This window comes from Typopeltis vanoorti, chromosome 4 (assembly GCF_054136105.1).
Source record: "Typopeltis vanoorti isolate ZY-2024b chromosome 4, IOZ_Tvanoo_1.0, whole genome shotgun sequence".
NCBI classification, from domain to species: Eukaryota; Metazoa; Arthropoda; class Arachnida; order Uropygi; family Thelyphonidae; genus Typopeltis; species Typopeltis vanoorti.
The window spans coordinates 165,507,654-165,529,030 of record NC_143552.1 but is presented as its reverse complement, the minus strand read 5'-3'; the positions used below and the strand labels follow the sequence as shown (position 1 = coordinate 165,529,030).

The 21,377-nt window shown below is 36.3% G+C and overlaps 1 protein-coding gene across 1 annotated transcript in view; it reads left to right on the top strand.

Moving 5' to 3' along the window:
* The window catches only part of LOC150107823 (T-box transcription factor TBX3-like), a 38,494-nt gene extending 20,946 nt beyond the window's left edge, over positions 1 to 17,548 (top strand). Inside the window, exons 2-4 of the mRNA XM_090391580.1 lie at positions 11,850 to 12,117; positions 15,219 to 15,365; positions 17,468 to 17,548. Coding sequence (XP_090247706.1) covers positions 11,850 to 12,117; positions 15,219 to 15,365; positions 17,468 to 17,548 — 496 coding nt within the window. The remainder of the gene's footprint in view (positions 1 to 11,849; positions 12,118 to 15,218; positions 15,366 to 17,467) is intronic.
* Positions 17,549 to 21,377: the final 3,829 nt, after the last annotated feature.

Sequence of the window (21,377 nt, the reverse complement as noted above, 5' to 3'; positions counted from 1 at the left end):
TTAGATTTCTTCTCCTTCCTCTACTATACCTAATCTAGAATGCATGTTTCTGAGAAGATTTGCCAAGAAGTCCGACTAAATATAGGGTTAGTCTAAATGATGTTCTGTTGAATTAAACATTCAAAAAACAACAACTAAACACTCTGCTATTCACAAATGTTGACGCTTGACTTTTCTTCAGGAGAAAGTATCCACTGAAGTTGACAGCCTTGTTTTATGGAGCGTGGTTACTGGACGAACTTTGGAAAGGGGTTCGCAGTCGAAGAGCTTTAAGGCTGTAAAGAGAAGCTAGAAAGCAAGAGAGTATATTCTATACGCTGTGTACTTCGTAAGCTGTCTAAGTAGTATCTTATACTAACCATAAACAATATTTATTAGTATTTATATTATTTATAGTTAGATATGTAGTTCGATGTACATATTCATAGAGGCTCAATTTATATCCTTACAGTGAACAGTGGGATATATTTCTTGAAGGTTCGGAATTGTTAGATGAAAATGCCTACCTCATTGGCAGAGTGGATCGTGTTCGCTTTCCAGCATTGAAGTCGTGGATTTGAATCTCATTGTGACGTGGATATTTGTTTGTTGCCCTTAAGCGATAGATGATATTCACTCCCTGATGTAAGACCACCATACGGCTTATTTGAAGCCATAAGTAGCTCGGAAAAAAGTTCACCGGGCAGAGATTTCCAAATTCTAATCTTTAATCCACCAACGATACAAAGCCACGAGATTTACTATCTTTTGTCGTTAGGATTAGAATAAAAAATAATATTAAGATGAAGAATTGCTTAGTATGTTTCCAAAAGGCCATGGTCATCTTTTCATATGAAATTACAGAGCCCAGGATCTTTAATCTATTTGAGGGTTGTCACACCCTCAAATCGTAAATTATGTGCGAATGTACAATCTTGAGTTTTATTTGGGAATGGTCGAATGAAATATCATTAAGAACTGATGAACGAGGTGTATACGAATGTCACCCCAGAGAATGCCATTCCTTCCATCAAATGGGCGAAACCCATTCGATGGAATTTCTTATATGACAATGATTACAGGCACCAGCGCGGAAACAGTCTTTCTACTCACTCAGCAGTTTTCTCTTTTTTTCTTCGTTTCTCAAAGTTTGTAAAGTGAATGGACAACTACCCAAACTTCTTCAGTGAAGGAGGTCTAAAAAGGATAAAAATGTAAAACAAATTAATACCATTCAATTAAAAACATTATTATATGAACTTTTTGATACGATTTCTTATGCTGGAAATCTGGTTAATGCAGCAACTTCAGGAAAGTTTTGGTAACTGTTGTGATGTTGGACACACGTAATATTCCTTCAAGCTATCACGAAGATTAATAATACTCTTGAAGTGTTTTTATTTTATTTTATTTTATTTTTTCTCTTTTCCTGAAACACAATGTTTACAGTCATTTTCACCACTTGTAAACATGTGAAATAGCTGAGTGTATGCAATTACAAGAAAAGTCATCCCAAAGCAATTTATAATAAAAATGATTTCAGAGAAAAAAAAACAGTTCAGTGAAATATTATTTTAACATTTTCTACGAACTCGATCAGACATCATACAAATGACTGACAAGATGTATTATTATTATTATTATTATTATTATTATTATTATTATTATTATTATTATTATTATTATTATTATTATTACGTGACACCTCCAAGGGGTCCTAGGATTTATCGTGGGATAGCACTCTACTATAAATCAGCGTCTCGAATCCTCCAACTACTACCTTCAACATGCAGCGCCATCTACCACCGACTCCACCACTAGTATATATAGTATGTAAACTGTGTGTTCTCATGGCCGATTTGCCTATATGCGGGATGAAAAACCCGACTTTCTGGGCGATAAAACAATGCTATTTTAAAAATCGTTTTCCTCTAATTTTAAAAAAACTATTCGCGTAATGTGTAACAAACTATTTGTTAGCGAAGCTGGAGTGTATTCTTTGTTACCAGACATATCTCTTGCTTTACAACGATAATTAGCGAATATATCCTCGTGTACAACTGGCTATTTAATCCAAACTCAACGTCGAAATACTCTTTAAGAACGTTTCCCAAATTTACATAGCTGAGGAGCGGATATTCCCGTATTTTTACAAAACTATGCAAATTTATCTTCTTTTACTAACCATCCGGATGTCTTTGCAGCCAAAAATCAACAGCTTCATGAACATTCATGATTTATACGAATTACCCATTCTGAACGTTGCTAACACTAATCTCGCCGGAAAAGCACAGATAAGATTATACTTCGGTGATTTTTGAACTTTTAAAATACACGTGAATTACAATTGTCTTTCAATGAAATTGTTCTCGTCGCGAAGTTTCTACAAACTTGTAAACCTATCTACGCGCCCACCCACCCACCCAAACAACGCGATATTCGGCAAAGATGACGAAGACACAAATACATTGTGGCAAACGGTTCTCGTAGAGAAAATCTGCACAGGAGAAGAAGAAGAAGAAGAAACACCCAGTGTTTGGTTTTGAAACATTTAAATCATCAACGGTGATAGAAATAATCTAAATGCGCATAATTCTATGGCATAGTCTAAAAAAAAAAAAGAAAAGAAAAAGAAAAGAAAAAGAAAAGAAAAAGAAAATATATTTCCTATTTAGGAAGAAATATTCTTTTCATTAAGGACGAAACCATTTATAGACCAAAATTAAAGTCGGTTATCAGCCGCGCGAAGATGGGAAGAACTTTATCTTATCAGCCCCTGAATGAGTTAACCCTACATAGGAATTTCCTTCTGATAGCCACGATGAGTGGATTACGTCAAATCTCAATAAAAACAGCTAGCTTATGAAATGAGTGCACTTGACCGCAACCCACCATTAGGCCTAATATGCGAATGAACAATGACATAATCAGAATCATGGAATTTCTCGGACGTTTTTAGCACCGTAAAATAAATGCCAACTAACGAACTACATTGACTCAGATTAGTGTGTTTGTTCCATGGCTTCCGGTGATTTCTGGCAATGCTTATTATCGCATATTAATTTTTTTTTCTTTCTATGAATGTTTTTCTCAGATTCTTTCTACAAATGGACAGAACACGCCCACTCGATTAGGAAAATAGACTCCCTTACGATCTTCGCATATATCCATAAACTTTATTATCCTGTAAAATAAGCTTGAGATACAATTTCTTCAGATGTAGTTCCTTGGAATTCTTCAAGAATGCGTGATGATGTTGAGGTGCTTCCCAAAAGTTGTCCTTTTCTTGTCAAGGAAAAATGACCGAAACCTGAGCTGTCAACTCCACACAATGGAAAGCCATGTGTTCGCTCACCTGATTTAGTGAGACCTTGCTGCTATTCAAATGCACATCTCCAGTATTCAAATAACATCGTCTCGAAAAAAATTTTTTTCCTCATTTTTTTGCTTCTGCAGAAGGGAGTCGTACAATTACAGTGTCTGTGTGTGTTTCAGGTGGTAATTAGCGGTGATTTATACAACCCTCTGACAGATGTTTGGGAGCTTTTTTTGTTCTCACTGCCTTAATGACTGCGCGCACTTTAGTTAGTTGTTAAGTGAGGTGGCACTTTGCCACACACAGACGCAACGTTGTAACATGCACAGAGACAAGTCGCCTATTTGGATGCAGGACAGTTCGTGGTGTGTGTCTATAATTACACAATTAGGGGCAGATAATAATTTAACTCTACTCTGACATCTCTTTCTGTTGCCCATGCTTAAACCAGCTACAATGATTAAAACCGCTGCTGATAGCTTTTTTCCCCCTCCTTCTTCTTTTTTTTTTTTTTTTTCGCTCTGCTTTAATATTCTAGTCCGGGAAGTCAGGGATAAACTCTGACCTTTCCCTTTATCTTGTTCTCACATGCATCAACTTCTGCTTCGGAGTTTTCGCTCCTGAAACTCCACCAGTCGGCTATGTGCCATCGATATTTGGCCAACCACGTCATTGTGAGGAAGACCAAACACCAAAGAATGGGAACGTGTGTGTGTGTGTGTGGCGCCATCGGACTTCTGAGAGTTCGCATTTCGTAGCCATCTGACCTCCCAGCGTAGAACTTGTGCCGAACCAGATGTCCTCAGTGAGAGCAGCAGAAATTGGTATTCTCGGAGCCATATTTTTCCTCTTACACCGCCTTCTTATTAAACCCTGACAGCCTAATTAGATTTAAGTTTGAATTTATTGGTGATCAGAACGCTGACCCAATTACCGTATAGAACCACGCAACATCCCGTTCTTCGGGAACAAAAAATGCAGCAGCCAAATAATGAATTGCGTTGAATAGCCGACTTTTTCCTACCCATCTTTCTTATGAATTGAAAATAACGTTTTGCTTCTTGCTAAATGAACATGAATGCTAATAACATCGGGAAACAGCTTTTCACTTTATACAATTACAGCTGGAATTTGAATTCAATGAATATCTTTTATTCCTAAGTATGCATAAGAATTTCCGCTTAAAGAATTAAAGCTGAGGGCGTGGTAACGATGTGGCTGTGTTTAACCCAGAAAATTTTGGATTGAAATTCAGCAGAAATTTTTTTAAAAGAGAGAGAGAGAGAGGCAGAGAGCATCCTCCCCCCCACTCTCTGATGCGATTTTTTTTTAAATTTTTAATTACAAACAAACGTTCAAAATCGTCTTCGGTCAGTTATGTCTCTCTGTATTTAAATTAATAATCCATTTCTTTTCCTTCCTTTAATGCTCTAAAATTGGGAGGATTTACGTCAAACTTTCCCTGAGCTCAACTCTCAGCAGAGTTCTCTGAGCAAGGTTTTAGGCTATTTGGATTTCTTCAACCCCCCCCCACCCTCTCTGAATTGTGATGTTGTCTTTTCCGGATTTTTAATTTAAATGTTTTACATCATTTTATAAAAAAATTACAGCGATACAGACTGGAGCAAGTACAATTTTTTTGCCTCCTTGTGAGATTTATAAGGGTTTCATTAGAAGTTTTGTAGGGATTCTTATTGCTTTTAGTTTCTCCGCTAAATTCGCCCTCTCGCTTTTCCTTGCACGGTAGGGATTCGCAGAATTGCAGTTACGCCACCAGCATAAATACAATGCTGCTAATAATACATCTTAATAATACTACTAATAATAGTAATACTAGTAATAATACATTGTACTTTTTATGTGAGATAATGAATAATTGGAAAGGCAGTTATGGGGGAAGATTAAGGGAATGAGAAGAAGGCCACAAAAGAGTTGGATGGACAACATAAAAGAACTTAACAACTTGAAGTTACAATTACTGAAAAAAGAGGCCGAGTGGGATGGAGCCACAGGATCACCAAGAGTCGAAAAGGACTGGATGGCACACCACCACAACAACAATAATACATCCCTTAATTTGTTAATATAATTTCAAAAATTACGAAATACCGAAGATTCTGCTAACAAGTCTAAACCTAACTAATACTACAGTACGATTAATTAATCATACTATCTAATAGGCTTGTTATGGCCGTGAAATGTTTTCCTCCCAGTATATCTGTTTATCGCAGGAGTAAAAATCCGAATTTCCCAAAAGAAAACTCTTCACCTCCGTATATGAGAATGGCTATTCCGTCTTCTGTAGAATAGCACTTCTAAAGGTTTATCACTAGATGGGGTTCGAACGCAGTCTTTCCAACTCAACGATAAGTTCGCGCCTGAATGCTTGTTGAAATAGGTTTTCTATGGAAAGAAATACGCATGCTCTTTGTGCTCTTTAAGGTCTACGAGGATATGGAAAATAATGGGACATTTTTAATCATTTTCCAAATCACAATTATGGTTATGAAACATAAGGAATTATCTATATGTGATGTAATTTTTTTCAGGACTTTTTTTTTTTTGCATACCCTTCTCCCTCCTTGTCATCGATGTATCACAAGCCTATAGATCTTCCCGTCGCTATCTCATGGGCGCCACAATTTTTACTGTATTATTATTATTATTATTATTATTATTATTATTATTATTATTATTATTATTATTATTATTATTATTATAGAGCCTCCTTAGCTCAGTCGGTTTGGAGAATGACTTTCGACTGGGTTCGAATCCCGTCTAGTACAAGAAGATCCATTATCAAGGTTTTTGAAGTGAAGATGAGGTAGCCAATGTCATACGGAGGTAGAAGGTTTATTTATTTCTCCCAGAAATTCGGATTTTTCATCCCGGATACAGAACACCCTGCCAGGAGAACACGTGCAATTTACAGACAAAATAAACACCCCATCCGGGAAAAAAAAAGTTAGGAAATCTAAGGATGCCTTGGACCATCTGAATACCTTAAAAAACCCCGTTGAAAACAGTGAAAAAATTAGATTATAATACCCACCCTCTCATATTTTGAAAATATGAGAATAATCAGTAATTAAATTCTTATTTTCTTCTTCTTCCTACTACGTGTTAGGCCTACTGGTTTGAATTTATTGGTTTTCTTTGAATTTTATTTGAATTTATTGGCTTTCTTAAGTCGTTCCAAGTCGTACCTGTCCTGAGGATAAGGTTATTAGTCCTATGCCTCCCGGTATATTCGATGGCTATAGCCAACGAATATATCGGGAGGCATAGGACTAGTAACACTAGTAGCTATATGGCTATAGCTACGTGTGTTCACGGGGTCGGTTTGCCTGCTTGCGGGAGGAAAAACTCTGCTGTCTGTGCCCAAGACCGGCTAACTTGGCTATGTCTGAGAAAGATCCTTAAGCTCCTGACGTCAGCGACGGGAATCGAACCCAGGACACTCTTTTCCCACGCATGTGGTTGCGAAGCACATAGCCACTAGGCTAACCACGCAGACTGTTATTACTAATATTATTATAAAGTTTGAAATAGTTAAAAATAAATATTAAATGGCAATATAATTAGTTATTAAAATTAAATATCCTTGGATCGATATCGCTAAATTCCAGAAGAGAAATTAAAATTCTGACTTCCAGGGCGGAGAAATAACAGCCATCCGAAATGAGGATGAATGGCATCTTTATCCGATTTTTTTTTTTTTTTATTTATTGAAGTGAGTACTGATTGTACGTAACGGAACTAAGATTCAGGAAAATGTCTATGATTTCACTAATCCTATAAAATTGGAAGAGCCTGTGTAGCTCAGTGGATGTGGCGTTTGCACACCACCGCGCTAGGCCGCACGAAGGAAGTCTTGGTTTCGAGTCTAGTCGGCGACTAGAGGAAATTTTTCTAAGCCTTTTTTCGACCGGTTCCCGAGTTAGTCGATCTCTGGCACGGGCAAGCAGGTTTTTCCTCCCGGAAACTCGGGTTTTTCGTCCTGTAAATTCAAGAAAATCGACCGTAGAACCCACATTATTTCAGACATTAAATATATTGTGTTAGGGTTAGAGACCACGAGATGGCGGCACATTTGAGCCGTCTCTCTTCACTGCGTACCGCTTAATTAGTGATAGCCTTGGGCCATCTGTCTCTGATTGGGTACCAGTGGAGATTGAACTGCCCACTCAGTCTCCAAAAGTTAGATAGGGCTAAATGGCCTCGCCTACTCCCGTATATACGGGAATAAAAAGGCGTTAGCTGATTTTTTTTTTTTTATATAAAATTGGAAAGTCACAAAATAAAATTTGCACGCTTTAATTTTGAGTTTATAGTTTAAAAGCAATAACAGAAACACTGGCTTAGGATTAAAATGAGAAATATTAGGTTTACATTTTTTTTTAACTAACGAGAGCTTAAATCAATGAACTTAGAATTAAAATTGATTAGTATAAATATAAATAAAATGAATGCATATGGATGCATACTAATAAATATCCTACCCACCCGACTCTCCATGAGAACGTGTGATGACATAGTTGTTCGCACTCTTAAATTCTTAATTAAATTCTTATTTTAATGTTTAAAATTTGTAACATTTTAAAATCTTTTTTAATACGAGCTTGTGTCGTGATATCATTTAGAGAACATAATAAATTTAGTTTAATCCTTTATCCAAAAGTGTAAGCAAACAAAGTTCAGGCGCGAACTTTGTTTGCTTACACTTGGATAAAGAATTAAACTAAATTTATCATTTAGAAGAACCTTTCTCACTTGATCATAAATTGCAGTATTTTCCAGCTTACCCTTGCCCGCACCATCTTACTATGTGTTCAGGACGAGTATTCAAAGTTCTGGTAAAACTATCACCAATTTGTATTATTATTATTATTATTATTATTATTATTATTATTATTATTATTATTATTGACCAGGATCAGCTGGTCGCTGGTCCACTGATCATTTCCATTGGCAATGGAAATGATCAGTGGATTGAAGAAATATTTTTTCATGCAGGTAAAAATAGGACATTCTTGCTAGCTTGGATATATGCACACCTTAAAGGAGAAAAGGATTACATACGGCCATTTCATGTAGATTACAAGTTAGTTCGTGAAATTAAAAAATGACAACAGTCAGGCTATAAGACCCGAGATATATTTGTCAGGTGCAATAAAGACTTCATTCAGGGTAAAATATCTATAACTGAACAGCATCTCTTTTGGAAATGTTAGATGCATTAATTTCTATGTATGATCTCTGAATAAGGTGATGGACCTCACAGATCTTAGTAATTGAGTTCTGTTGCTTATGATATTTAACATTAGTAATTTGTAACAGTGGAAGGTATACAGATATTTAGGATACATTGACTCAGAGCTTTCAATGTATATAACTTATTTTTGTACTTTTTCATAGACAATCATCTACTCTGTGCACACTGAACTGGGACCACGGCAGAGAGAAAGGGAAAATGTTTTTAACACTCCTTTTATATGCATCAGTTTCATAGTTAATTTCTTTTATGAGAAGAATACTTGGAAAACTGTTAAGTAGATGATTGTGCCAAACTGTTTTAATTTAAGTGTATAAATATGATGTACGTATAGACAGTTAAATTTCTTAATCAGTATGCTTGATATTAAAGTTGCGCTGTGTTGTGCATTTATTATTATTATTCTTTTTTAAAAACTGAAATATGTATCATTTATGCTTACTGTAAATCTACTATAGCAAAACTACACTCATTTAGCTATAGTAATATTCATGAATAAAAGCAGAAATGTTATCTGAATTCGCAAGGCATTTATGGATTAGCCTTCAAGTTGCTGCTGTTAGCACATAAACAACAGTGCATTAAGCGGAACAGTGGTATAAGCTGTGCCTCCCTCAGTTCTGCTATCATGCGATTGAAAGTATTCAAAACAGAAGCGTATTTAGCATAAAAGTCTCATGCAGATAACTTCTAATGAACATCCACAGTTAAACAGAATGTTAATATAAAATAATGAATTATTGTTGGGTACACAGTTAGGAAACTGAACCAAAATGATACTGCTCACGAATTAAGAGGGAGATGTTAAATCCCGTTTTATTTTATAGCCGGGTACGAAACTCGGGTCGAAATCCTTTTATTATCTTTGTAATTAACTTTGGCTTATTATCTTTGTAATTAACAATATTTAACAATATATAGTACACCACTTCGGCAATTCGATAGTAGAGGTATGTAAGTTCGGTTCACTTAAAACCTTGGTATTCCAGGTCTACCTACTCACTGATGAGACCTCAAAAAAGGTTGAAACCGGTCTGGGTAGTGACCTCTTCTCATAATGCAAAACAATATATTTACATCTCTTAGGAGCTGGGTTTTACATTATGAGAGAATATTAAAGTTAGTGACAGAGCTTGGTCCACCTTTGCATGGAGTTGCCCTGGTGTTGTACTACCCAAGTGATCATTTACACTTGGTTCCGCCGATAGTTTTTTTTTTTTTTTTTTTTTTTTTTTGGTTCGGCATTGAAACTCTCTGGATGTCTATGGATTTCGACCCGAGTTTCGTACCCGGCTATAAAATAAAACGGGATTTAACATCTCCCTCTTAATTAACAAATTCGCCGGTAAAATAGCCTTTCGGCTTATTATCTTTGTAGATACTGCTCACTGTTGTCCCAAAGAGTAGGAGTTGGTATCGAATTTTGGATAAATTTTGTATAAGAAGAATCACAATTATTTGAACTTGTTAACTGATTATTAAATTTATAAATTGGGTTTACTCTAATCAGCAACCTATATATACTTTCTCAAAATTGATAGTTCAGAGAGTAAGTTTAATTAGTCTGTTGTTGTTGTAATAAATTTAATTGTGTTAAGGAAAAATTTATAAAATTCACTTGTCTTAACCTTGGGTTTGTTATTTTGCATTGAAAATTATATTTACTACTGTTTCTGGTACTGTTTAAGGTGATAGCCATGGGAGAAGATTTTTTAATGGCTGAAAGAAGAATAAATATCTGATGTATTTGAATCTGATGTATCACTGCTTGCAGGGCATCCATATTTCTTTGAAAGCAAAAGTTTACACCAAAGTTGAATAGTGCTCTGCAATTTGTATTTCGAAGTTTTTATTAAAATTCTGAATTATTTTTAAAAAACAATTATTATTAATGTATGCCATTGTTCTCGAGCGATTTTGGCACGTCTTAAAAAGAAATTCAATTTCTTGTGTATTGCGCAAGCAATCAGCTAAAAGATTTATTTGTGTCACAAACACCAACAAAATTACATTTGCCAATGCGATTCTGAAAGTGGGAGACAAATGAAGTAATTCAGCAATTGTTTGTTATATCTGAATAAAATCATCGTAATACGCATTTTCATGAAAACATGAGCAACCAGTGACGGTTGCCTCTTATGAGATTAATATCCGTCAAAAGTCAGAAAACACAAATGAGTCATGCTTCGAGCTGCTAAGTACCTGTTGACGTTATCGAACTTCGTATTTATCTGACTTGACGAAGTAAACTTTTCAAAAGCACAATCAACAAACAAGGACCACTTTAAAGAGACTGCTGTTCTTGTGATGCACAGATTTCTGTCATATCCTGAAATTACCGGTAATGAGGACAATTTGAGAACAATTTGTGCTCGCTGCAGTACCGCACACATCCAAGAGCATGACAGATCTATTCATTCCTAGTTCGCTCATTTGTATAAGTGCTGTATAATAGCTAATGACTTTTTCAACAAGACATTTTATCTTTTCAATCTTTACAATATTCTGTTATTATAGTAAAATATTAAGGAATAAACAAATATATTGAACTAAAGCGAAGAAGCACTTGATGAGTTTGCACTGATGGTTTAAGTTGATGACCAACTTTTAAAAGTGAAACGTCAGACTTCTTGTGCGTGCGTGTATGATTACTATTTGGCAAATTTACTTCAGACCGAACCATAATGGGTTCTGACATTCCCCCCCCCCCCTTTTCTTTGGTAAACGGAACTCACAAATTAGTGGGATGATGACTAACTATATAATTTTGAAAACGATAGAATATATTGTTGGCCAAGAAATATGAATTGGCACCCTTAACAGCCGAGGAGTCTGTTTTTTTTTATTTGTTTAATTTATTTTATTTTTATTTTTTGTGGTACAAGTGCGTACAGGTGTGCTACCCAATGTATAAGGGAACTTCTCGGTGACGAGAGTCTCCGGGAAGGGAGGAAGGCGGGGGAGATCTATTTTCAATAGCAATAAATATTTTTATAAAAACAGACCACACGAGAAGTTTATGAATAGGGAGGGAGCGCTTCGGGCCGATTACCTTCATTACTGTGAGGCGGGAGCCAAAATAGTTTGCTGTCACTCTATCAAGGCATTATACGTGGAGTCCAGATGGCGCCCTCGGGTCTCAGAAATAAATTGTCCCTTTAGGCTTAAGGGAAGCAATTTATCAGGGTGGTAAGTAGTAGCAACAGCAGTAATATCGGGTTTAGGGATCGTTTACCTCAAAACTGATATCTTCTGATTGACTTTTTTATTTTTTTGCAGAAGAGTGTTCCCACCATTCAAAGTGAGGGTGTCAGGCTTGGACAAGAGTGCTAAGTACGTACTTCTCATGGACGTAGTACCAGCTGACGATTACAGGTACAAATTTCACAACAACCGGTGGGTCGTGTCTGGAAAAGCAGACTCTGAAATGCCGAAGAGGATGTATATTCACCCTGACTCCCCGTGTTCTGGAGAGCAATGGATGCAGAAAGTGATCTCGTTTCACAAGCTGAAAATCACGAACAACATATGCAATAAACAAAACTTTGTAAGTATTTCGGCGTGTGTGTGTGTGTGTGTGTGTGTGTCTACATATTACGTTCGTAACTTCAAAGTTTGTTTTTAGTTTCGTCTCCCAAATCGCTTGACGGATTTAAGTAAAATTGAGCTTACAGATACTTTCTTCGACAAAAACATGAACATTTTAATAGGAATATTACTTATGTACTAAATCCAGTCCACATTAAACAAACAAATAAAGAAAGTATTCATAATTTAATTAGAAATGACTTTAAAAAAAAGAAAGCCTCATATTAGGAAAATTCCTCAAATTAATAAAAAAAAAAACGTAAATATGCTCATTCGTTGGGCAATATTTGCTTACAAGTGATTAAACTATAGGAAGGGACATTAAGTTTTGTATACCAAGTCTGATTTAAAAAAATTAAAACCAGTCGTTTGTGATCAATGAAGAATGTGAATTTCCAGTCGCCACGAGCAGTATTTAGAGATGTTAAGAAATTAATGAAGTCAGTTAAGAATCAAACCTAGTTAACTTGGAATAAATCTCCTCATAGATTGGAAGGTGTGCCACATTAAGTGTCGACCTAAATTATGATGGTAGAAGGATAAGCTGGAAGTTTATCACTTGCTGATCAAACTGCATTCTGTATTGGCTTAAACCCAAAACTAAGCGATGATACAACACGATGTAATGTCATGACGGTTGGAGCCCTGCCCGTTAAAGAAATTCTGGGCCAGCGAAAAAAAAAAAAAAAATTATCTACATTTACTCACTCGACCTCAGAAGAATTGCATCACAAACGTAAGAAGTATCAACGGAAAAGAAGTGGCATTACACGAACTAGAAAAGTTTCTTATCGACATAATTGGAAGAAGAAGAAACCAATGAGATGCTGCTAAATTATATAACCCTATAAGATGTTATATTCAGCCAATAGTGATTAAAGAAATTAAAGAATGGCACTATAGTGCTTAACAATAACCGCGAAGATAACCTTCGTTAACAGCAGACAATTTCAAGTAAGTACAGGCGTACTCCGGTCGTACGATACATTTGGTTTCACACCACCACCACTACTGCATATAGAAAGTTTGGGAAAGTTCGGAGAAAACAGGAAAGCTATTAATAAGGGTAAGTGCATGAAGGATTTCTGCTGGGGACACGGGCTAATCATTGCTCATGACATGTTTCGACATAAAGATGTGCACAAATTCACGTGGAGAGAAGACGCAAAATATAAGAAAAGTCTCATTGACTAGGTTATAGCTGATAATCATAATGTTCATGCTGGTTCAGGTACAGCAGTATGCAGGGGATTGAAATAGGAAGCGATCGTTACCATTTAGAAGGATTGAGCAGGATAAAAATGAATATCACCGTGAAAAGAAAAGAAAGGCAGCTTTTAAAGGAATATTGTAGACTAAAATATACAAAATTATTTGAGAAATGAAATTAAAATGAAACGCAAGAACCAAACCTTAAAAAGTCAATGATGAAATCTGAAGAAAAGGTTGATTGATTTTGGCCAGGGAAGCATTTGCTGAATTTGTTTGCAAAGATATAAAAATTCGAATTTTATGGTCGACTCAAAAGATGAAGAGGCACTTCTAGAAAATTACGAGGTCTAGCAGAAAAGTAATGAGATTTTATTATTATTATTATTATTGCGACAATTGGCAGTACGATCGAACAGCCGATGGCGTAGTATGTTAGAGTGATTCCCGCCCTTTTCGTCAGTACCAGTTTCTCGTCGATGGGGTAAATATCTGTCGAATTATTTTATCATTAGTAAGGGTGTGTGTGTGTGTGTGTGTGTGTGTGTGTGTGTGTGTGTGTGTGTGTGTGTGTGTGTGTGTGTGTGTGTGTGTGGTGTGTTCGTCACGAAAATGGAGAATCGAAATCTTGAACAATGCTGTGCAATTAAATTTTGTGTTAAATTGAACAAACATGCTACCAAAACGTTCGATAAACTCAAGCGGGCGTACAGTAATGATTCTTTATCACGTGCTCAAGTGTTTAAATGACACGAGATGCTTTTGGAGGAGAGAGAGAGAAAGCATGAGCAAGTCCAAACTTAAACTCAAGATTGTCATCTTGTTCGAAAGCCATGGCGTGGTCCATCGAGAATTTGTACCTCTTGGATCGACCGTCAATCAAATTTATTACAAAGCAATCCTTGAATGGTTGCGAAAACGCGTCTTAGGTGCTTGCAGAGATTGCGAGTGATTGGATCTTGCATCACGACAATGCGCCTTCTCATTCTGCGCTGTCAATCAATCCGCAAGTGTTCAGCCAAAAACGGCATTCAAATTTTATAAAAGCCAACGTACTCGCCCGACTTGTCTTCGTGTGACTTTTTTCTTTTTCCCCATGCTCAAGAACAAGATGAAAGGTGCCATGTTCCGACATAAAGATCTGCACAAATTCACACGGAGACTGCAGAAAACATCTAAAGTGCCGTGAAAAAGGATCCCGTAAATGAGCTAACAGAAGAGGATTTACAATCCTGTTATACCGCATAGAAGGAACGTTGGAACCGATATATTTGGCGCAAGAGGAGTTACTTCGAGGGTGACCACAATTAACTGAATGCACGATTTTAGACGAATTTTGTCTCATTACTTTTCTGCTAAACATCGCATGTCCTGTTGGCTCTTCTGGTCTTAGTATGAAAGGAGAGATCATGTCTTAGTAGCAATCGATATTTACTCTCTATTCTAGTCTACTTAGAACATCGGGCTTATTTGCACGTGCTTGGTTAATTTATATTATACTAGGGAGGCTCCGCCCCCCTGACCACCCTGCGGCGCTCCCCCCGAGTTCCAAACTGGTTGGCCGGTTCTCCTTGAATTCTGATAACTCGAATTTTGAAGACTCGACACTCAGGGTAGCCCTGAGTTTCAAAACATTTCAAATAACTTGACAAAAAACGTGACACAAAAACGTTACCAAAAAAAATCTTATCATTTTATATTATAGAGTAATTATATTATATTATTATATAGAATTCATATGTTCGGATAATTCCTGTCTTTATAATTTAGAATCATTTAACAATTTCATGTTCAACCTTCTGATTAAACACTTTTTTTCCCTTAATTTTGTTCTGTCTCCCATTTTTGCAGACCATCCTCAATTCAATGCACAAATACCAGCCAAGATTTCACTTGGTTCGAACTAATGACATCCTGAAACTCCCGTACTGCACATTTCGGACCTACGTCTTCAAGGAGACGCAGTTCATAGCAGTGACTGCCTACCAGAATCAAAAGGTAAACATTATCAGCCATTACCGAAATCTAGTTAATAATAATACGGGTTGTAATTTTTGAAAAACTGTCACAGTAAACGAAATAATCACCCCATTTGTCTCTTAATATGAGACAAAATGTGGGTGATTATGGCTTCTAATTCTTTTCAGCGTTGTTTAACCTAAGCCGTTGGATACGCGATATTAAAAAATGGTTTATTGGTCATGAAATTGAGGGCAATTGAATCTTAATTATAAGATGGTTCGTTGATATCTGTGTCGTAATATTCTTTAGTATGAATTGACGAAGTGGGTCAGAAGTCTAGTCATGTGTTCACGCTAATAATCATCATCATTATAAAATAACAGTTATTGATATTAGGAAAAAGTAATTTTAAAAAAATAGTTCAAGACAAGTTTGAATTAGTGTATGGCGATTCGACACTTCATAACATTTAATGTGACATCTCCAAAGGGGATCAAATGAGAGCAGAATTATGTGAGCAAGTAGTGATTATGAGCATTGGGGGTATGTCACAGACCGGGTGGTGTCAATGCTATTATTAAATGTTGAATAATTACAGTGGTATCTCATACAGTGGAAAGATTTATCACCTTTGCTGTAATGATTACTTCTCTAATATATAATTTCTTTTTTTTGCTTTTCCCTCGAACAATTTTCAGGATATCAGTAACTCAGGATTTAGTGCAGCTTCTACTTCTGTAACGACTCATACATCACGACAGCAAGAATATACTTTGATTTGTAATTCTAAGAAAGATTTGTTTTTCTTTTTTGTTTTAGTTTTAAATCACATCAGTAACTCGAGAGTTCGTTAGCTGAGTGAATTTCTCTTGCTTTAAGCTTCCTTTCACTCAATAGGCTAATAAAACATGGCTGATTAGCATTTAGTGAGGGCATCGTAGAGTAAAAATCTCTACGATTTTTATTAAAAAATTACAGATTTTTTTTTAGTTCGTTCGATCAGTTGATTATTTCGTTAATGCAAAAAGCAACAAGGAATCTTTAAATTAAAGAGGGTGCGGGATAAATACTCCTAATGAACGAACAATAGCAGTTTATACTTCCATATTATACTTGAAAAGCTCCGTTCACATGCTATACATAAAGAGAGGGGGAGCAGAAAAATACGTGATAGTCTCTTTGCTTATAGATGGAGATAAAGATTTGTGTGTGTGTGTGTGTGTGTGTGTGTGTGTGTGTGTGTGTGTGTGTGTGTGTGTGTGTGTGTGTGTGTGTGTGTGTGTCAGAGCTCGTTGCCATTTTAATGTTATCTTCGCAACTCGGTGTAAGCAGCTATTAGATTTGTTTTATCCATCTCTCTCTCTCTCTCTCTCTCTCTATGCACATAACGTCTATCTTAATAGATAGTCTTTTATGAAATTTTGTATTTGAGATGACCAAATTTCTTCCAGCCATTTCTTTAATCGAATTGTTATGAGTTAGAAAAATAGACGATCCAATTCGAAATATAGAAGTAGAGAACATAAAAGAAAAGAAAGATGATTCTGTGGATTTAGTGACCGGCTACATGGCTTAGAGGAACGTGGAAAAATGATGGAATCCGGTTCGGTGGAACAGACCCAAGGAATTATTTAAAACAGTTATGGGCTGGAAAGAGGTCTCGTCTGTGCAATAGGGTAAGACAACTGGAGTAAGACATGAAGAAATCATTAGAACTGCATTCAAGGACTTTTAGGAAAGGAAACGCAAATAGTACTCTGGACATTTTCATAAAAGTCCTGGCGCACCATTTCCAAAGTGAAAGGAGTATTTTAGGGTTGAGCGAATTTGTGATGATTTGTGCAGGATTAGCTGCTGCCACTGATGAGAATTAGTCTTCAGCAGAGCACGTTGCATAAAGGATTTCCTGGGGATGTTTTAAAGAGATAATCTGAAAGAGAGAGAGAGAGAGAGAGAGAGAGAGATTGGTCAACAATACTAGCAGAAAGATAATTTCGTTGTATAAATAAAAAAATAATAATAAAAAACTTACACATTAAGTTGAGCGCGACAATAATTAAGATTCCATTCACATTTCATTTAGAATTTTTAATAACATTAATAGAACGAAAATAAAACCAATTTTATTTGCTCCACAGATCACCCAGCTGAAGATCAATTACAACCCGTTCGCTAAAGGCTTCCGCGAGACGGCCACCGGAAAAAGAGAAAGGAAGTAAGTTCTGTGCCACCTTTAAAAGTTTTTTCTTTCTTTCTTCGTAGAATCGTATTGAATTGTGTAATTCGACTCAAGTCTTTCGACAAGGAGAGAGTACTTACTCGATTTTATAACTGATATAATTAAGAGTTATCGATTAAGTACTGCATACACAAGTTGTTCGTGGTGAAAATAACCAAGTGTGTGTAATCAACCTACGCATAACTAATTTCGCTACTGGTGCAGTGATGTGTTTTCAAGGGGAAAACAAACACTTGCTGTTCATTTATTGAATTGTTCGTTTATTTATTTGCTTATTTAATCAAGGTGACTTATTTGCCCGCGTGGTTTCCTGAACGCATGGCTTCTCCGCTCTCCAACCTAGGGGGGGGGGGGGTTGTATTCGAATCCCATAGCGACATGGATGTCTCTAAATGTTTTTAGGTGGTAGACGATGTCATCACCGAGACCACCACTGTCCCTTCTTGCTGAAGCGACTTGAAAAACTTACCGGATTTAAGATGTACAGCAAGATTTCTGGATTGTGTAATTACTTAACACTTAACACGCCGCCCACTATACTAACACTACCGTACCACAGGGTAATATTGTCCATTCGTTGACGATATACTGTGTAGACAGACTGTTCACACGTATTGCGAAGTGACGCTGTACTGCGGCGCCCCTTTACACATCAGACGCAGGAATTCAAATCTCTGAAGGTGAAATAATGAGACATACGAAATAGTTTTCTTCTCAAAAGGGTTGAGACTTCTTGGGGGGAAATGACATTGACACGTTACTCACATTTAATGGAGAGGTAATGTAAAATAGCTCATGGTGAGTAATACAAAATATAAAAATATCTGAGGGAAGCAATATTGGAATGTATTCCCATGGTCAGGAAATAAATAAGGTAGGCGTTAAATGCACGAGTAGTGCTATTAGGTGGCATCTGCAAAAAAAGAAAATGTTATGGAGTATTTACGAGGAGAAAGGTGATCACTACACTCACGAGCAATAAAAAGCTTAGGCTACTAAGGAAGTAGCCTGAGCTTTGTGATAAGGCTAAATCATATTATGAGAAGACCTTAGCCAAGGGGGTCAAAGGAAATTCCAAAGAATTCTTTTGCTACGTGACAAGTAAAAGGAAGAATGACTTTGGAAGGATAACCTCAGTGGGCGCTCATGGTGTCGAGGTGACTGACTCAGATGTAATAGTCGAGTTACTCAGCGACCACTTTTCAAAGGTCTATCACCCGAGTGAGGATATTTCTGTGTCTTCTGTAGAAATAACTGATTTAAGAATTGAAGTTAATGAATCAGAGGTGCTTGGGATATTGCAGAATTGAAATGCAAATACTGCTGTAAGTTTGGATGGAATATCAGCTCGGGTATTAGGTGAATGTGCAAAGGAATTGTCAGTGCTTCTTACTTGACTATTTAACTTAAGTTTGAGCTCTGATAAGGTCCTTAGGGAGTGGATGGAAGGTAAAATAGTTCCTTTGCATAAAGGAGCCTCTAGGACTGCGGTGGAAAATTACAGAGCAATCGCTATCTCCAGAGTGGTGGTAAAAGTATTGGAAAAGTTGGTTAAAGACAGAATTCAGGAATGGGTGGATAAGAATATAATCTTCTATTGGAACTAACATGGTTTTGTTAAAGGGCGGTGTTGCCTTAGTAATTTATTAACTTTTTATAATCGAGCGACAGTTGAGTTGTACAAGGAGAATGGCTATACAATGATATTGCTGGATTTCGCTAAGGCTTTTGACAGGATACCCCACTGAATACTGTTATGCAAATTAAAACAAATGGGGGATGGACGTTAAACTGGTGATGTGGATACGAAAATAGCTCATGGACAGATACCAAAAAGTAGTGTATGGAGGAGCAGAGTCCAGGATGAAGCAGATGACCAGTGGTGTGCCGCAATTCTCTGTGCTTGGACTATTATTATTTAATTTGTACATAAATGATATCGAAAATTACTCGAAGTGAGATATTCAGGTGTTTGCTGATGATGAAAAGTTGGGTAAAGCAATTATTAATCAAGCTGATGTATAGAGAGCTTGCAGGATGATTTAAATAAGCTGGCAATATGGGCAAAAGATAATGGATGTCAGTTCAATGTGGAAAAGTGTAAAGTTATGCATTTTTGGGATTAAAATATTACAAGCTGTGTATCACATTGGTAAGGAGATTGATGAGGCTATGGACTTTGGGGTATTAGTGGATAGAGAGTTGAAGTTCAGAGTGCATATTGCTAAGGAGTCCAAGATAGTTCATAGGATTACATGGTTACTGAAGAAAAGAACACACTAACATCAGCGATAAAGGAGTTATTATTCCTCTTTATAAGACGTTGATACGTCCATATCTGGATTGCTGTGGTCAGGTCTGGTCGCCTGGATTCATTGAAGATGAGGAAATAGTAGAAAAGATTCAGAGGCGAGTGACCAAGTTGGTGAGTAGTGTAAGGAATGCTCCCTACATTGATAGATCTAGAGTTTATGGATTGCAGAGGTTGGTTGATAGGTGGAGAAGAGGGAATATGATAGAAACATTTAAATTGCTAAAAGGTTTTTATAAGATTGATGCAGAGGAAATATTTCAGCAGTGAGACAGTGGTAGAAGAACAAGCGGTTATCCTTGGAAATTAAGACTGTGTCTGACAAGGGTGTGAGGACTAGATTTTTCGCTTGGAGCGTGGTGAATGAATGGAATGCGTTGCCTGACTCAGTTGTAAGTGCTTCGTCTGTCGATGAGTTTAAGACATATTGTGCGGATAGTTTGGGTCTCCCGTGATGAGGCTTCTTACTCCGTGGAGATACCCGTATAATAATAATAATAATAAACTATTTGTTTTGGTATTACTGTGTTCTATTAATATTTAATGCTTGTTGAATTGTTTTTGCTAATTCGATATTAATCCATAAAGTTACTTTAACGGATGAACTGTGGTAAAATGCACAGTATAATATTATCTATTTTACATGAAATTATTTATTTCGTGTAAATTAGATAATGTTACACGAGACAGAAAGCATGCACAGATGTACATATTTTCTGTTTCATTAAGCTTATATATCTCAAATGAAAATACAAACTAATTATGTCCATACATATCATACTTCGGTTATGTGTAGCAATATTGCATATTGGAAACTCCGTTAATAGCAGAGATTTTTCCCCCTCATTTTACGCGTATGCGTGCACGTGTATCACTGTCTATGTTTCTTTCGTTTCCAGACGACCCTCCCCATCAGAAGATGAAATTACAATTTTAGACGCTGACTGTCTCGAGGAGGACGACGACGAGGAACTAGATGTTGACATGAAAAGCGAACACACAGAAAAATCCTTACGGCTGGAATTTCCACGCGGGCTTTCAGGTGAGTTACGACTTTTATGTGAAAGTTCAGAGATTGAGTCTTTCTTTATTTTAATTTAATGATTTTATTTTATTTGTAATTATTTCATTTTTTATTTATTTTTTATTCAATTTTATTTATTTATTTTTAATTAATTTCTTTCCTTTCTTTATTTACGTACGTATTTATTCGACAGTTACATTATTGTCTATGTTTACTATGTGTTGTCGAAATGATCAAGTCTTCCGTACTTTTATTTTGTTATTATCATTTTTTTTTTTAAATTTAACAATCTGTAAATAATTATCCTAATTTCTGGTTAAAGAGAGTATCAAAAGCGTACGGTTTACGTGATGAAATGCATATCACTTCTAACATGGATCTCGATATCGATTTGGATTGGCATCGATAAATCGTATAACAGTTGCCGACATGGCGGGCAAGAGATAGCGTCTCAATTCTCTAGCCATGCGAATA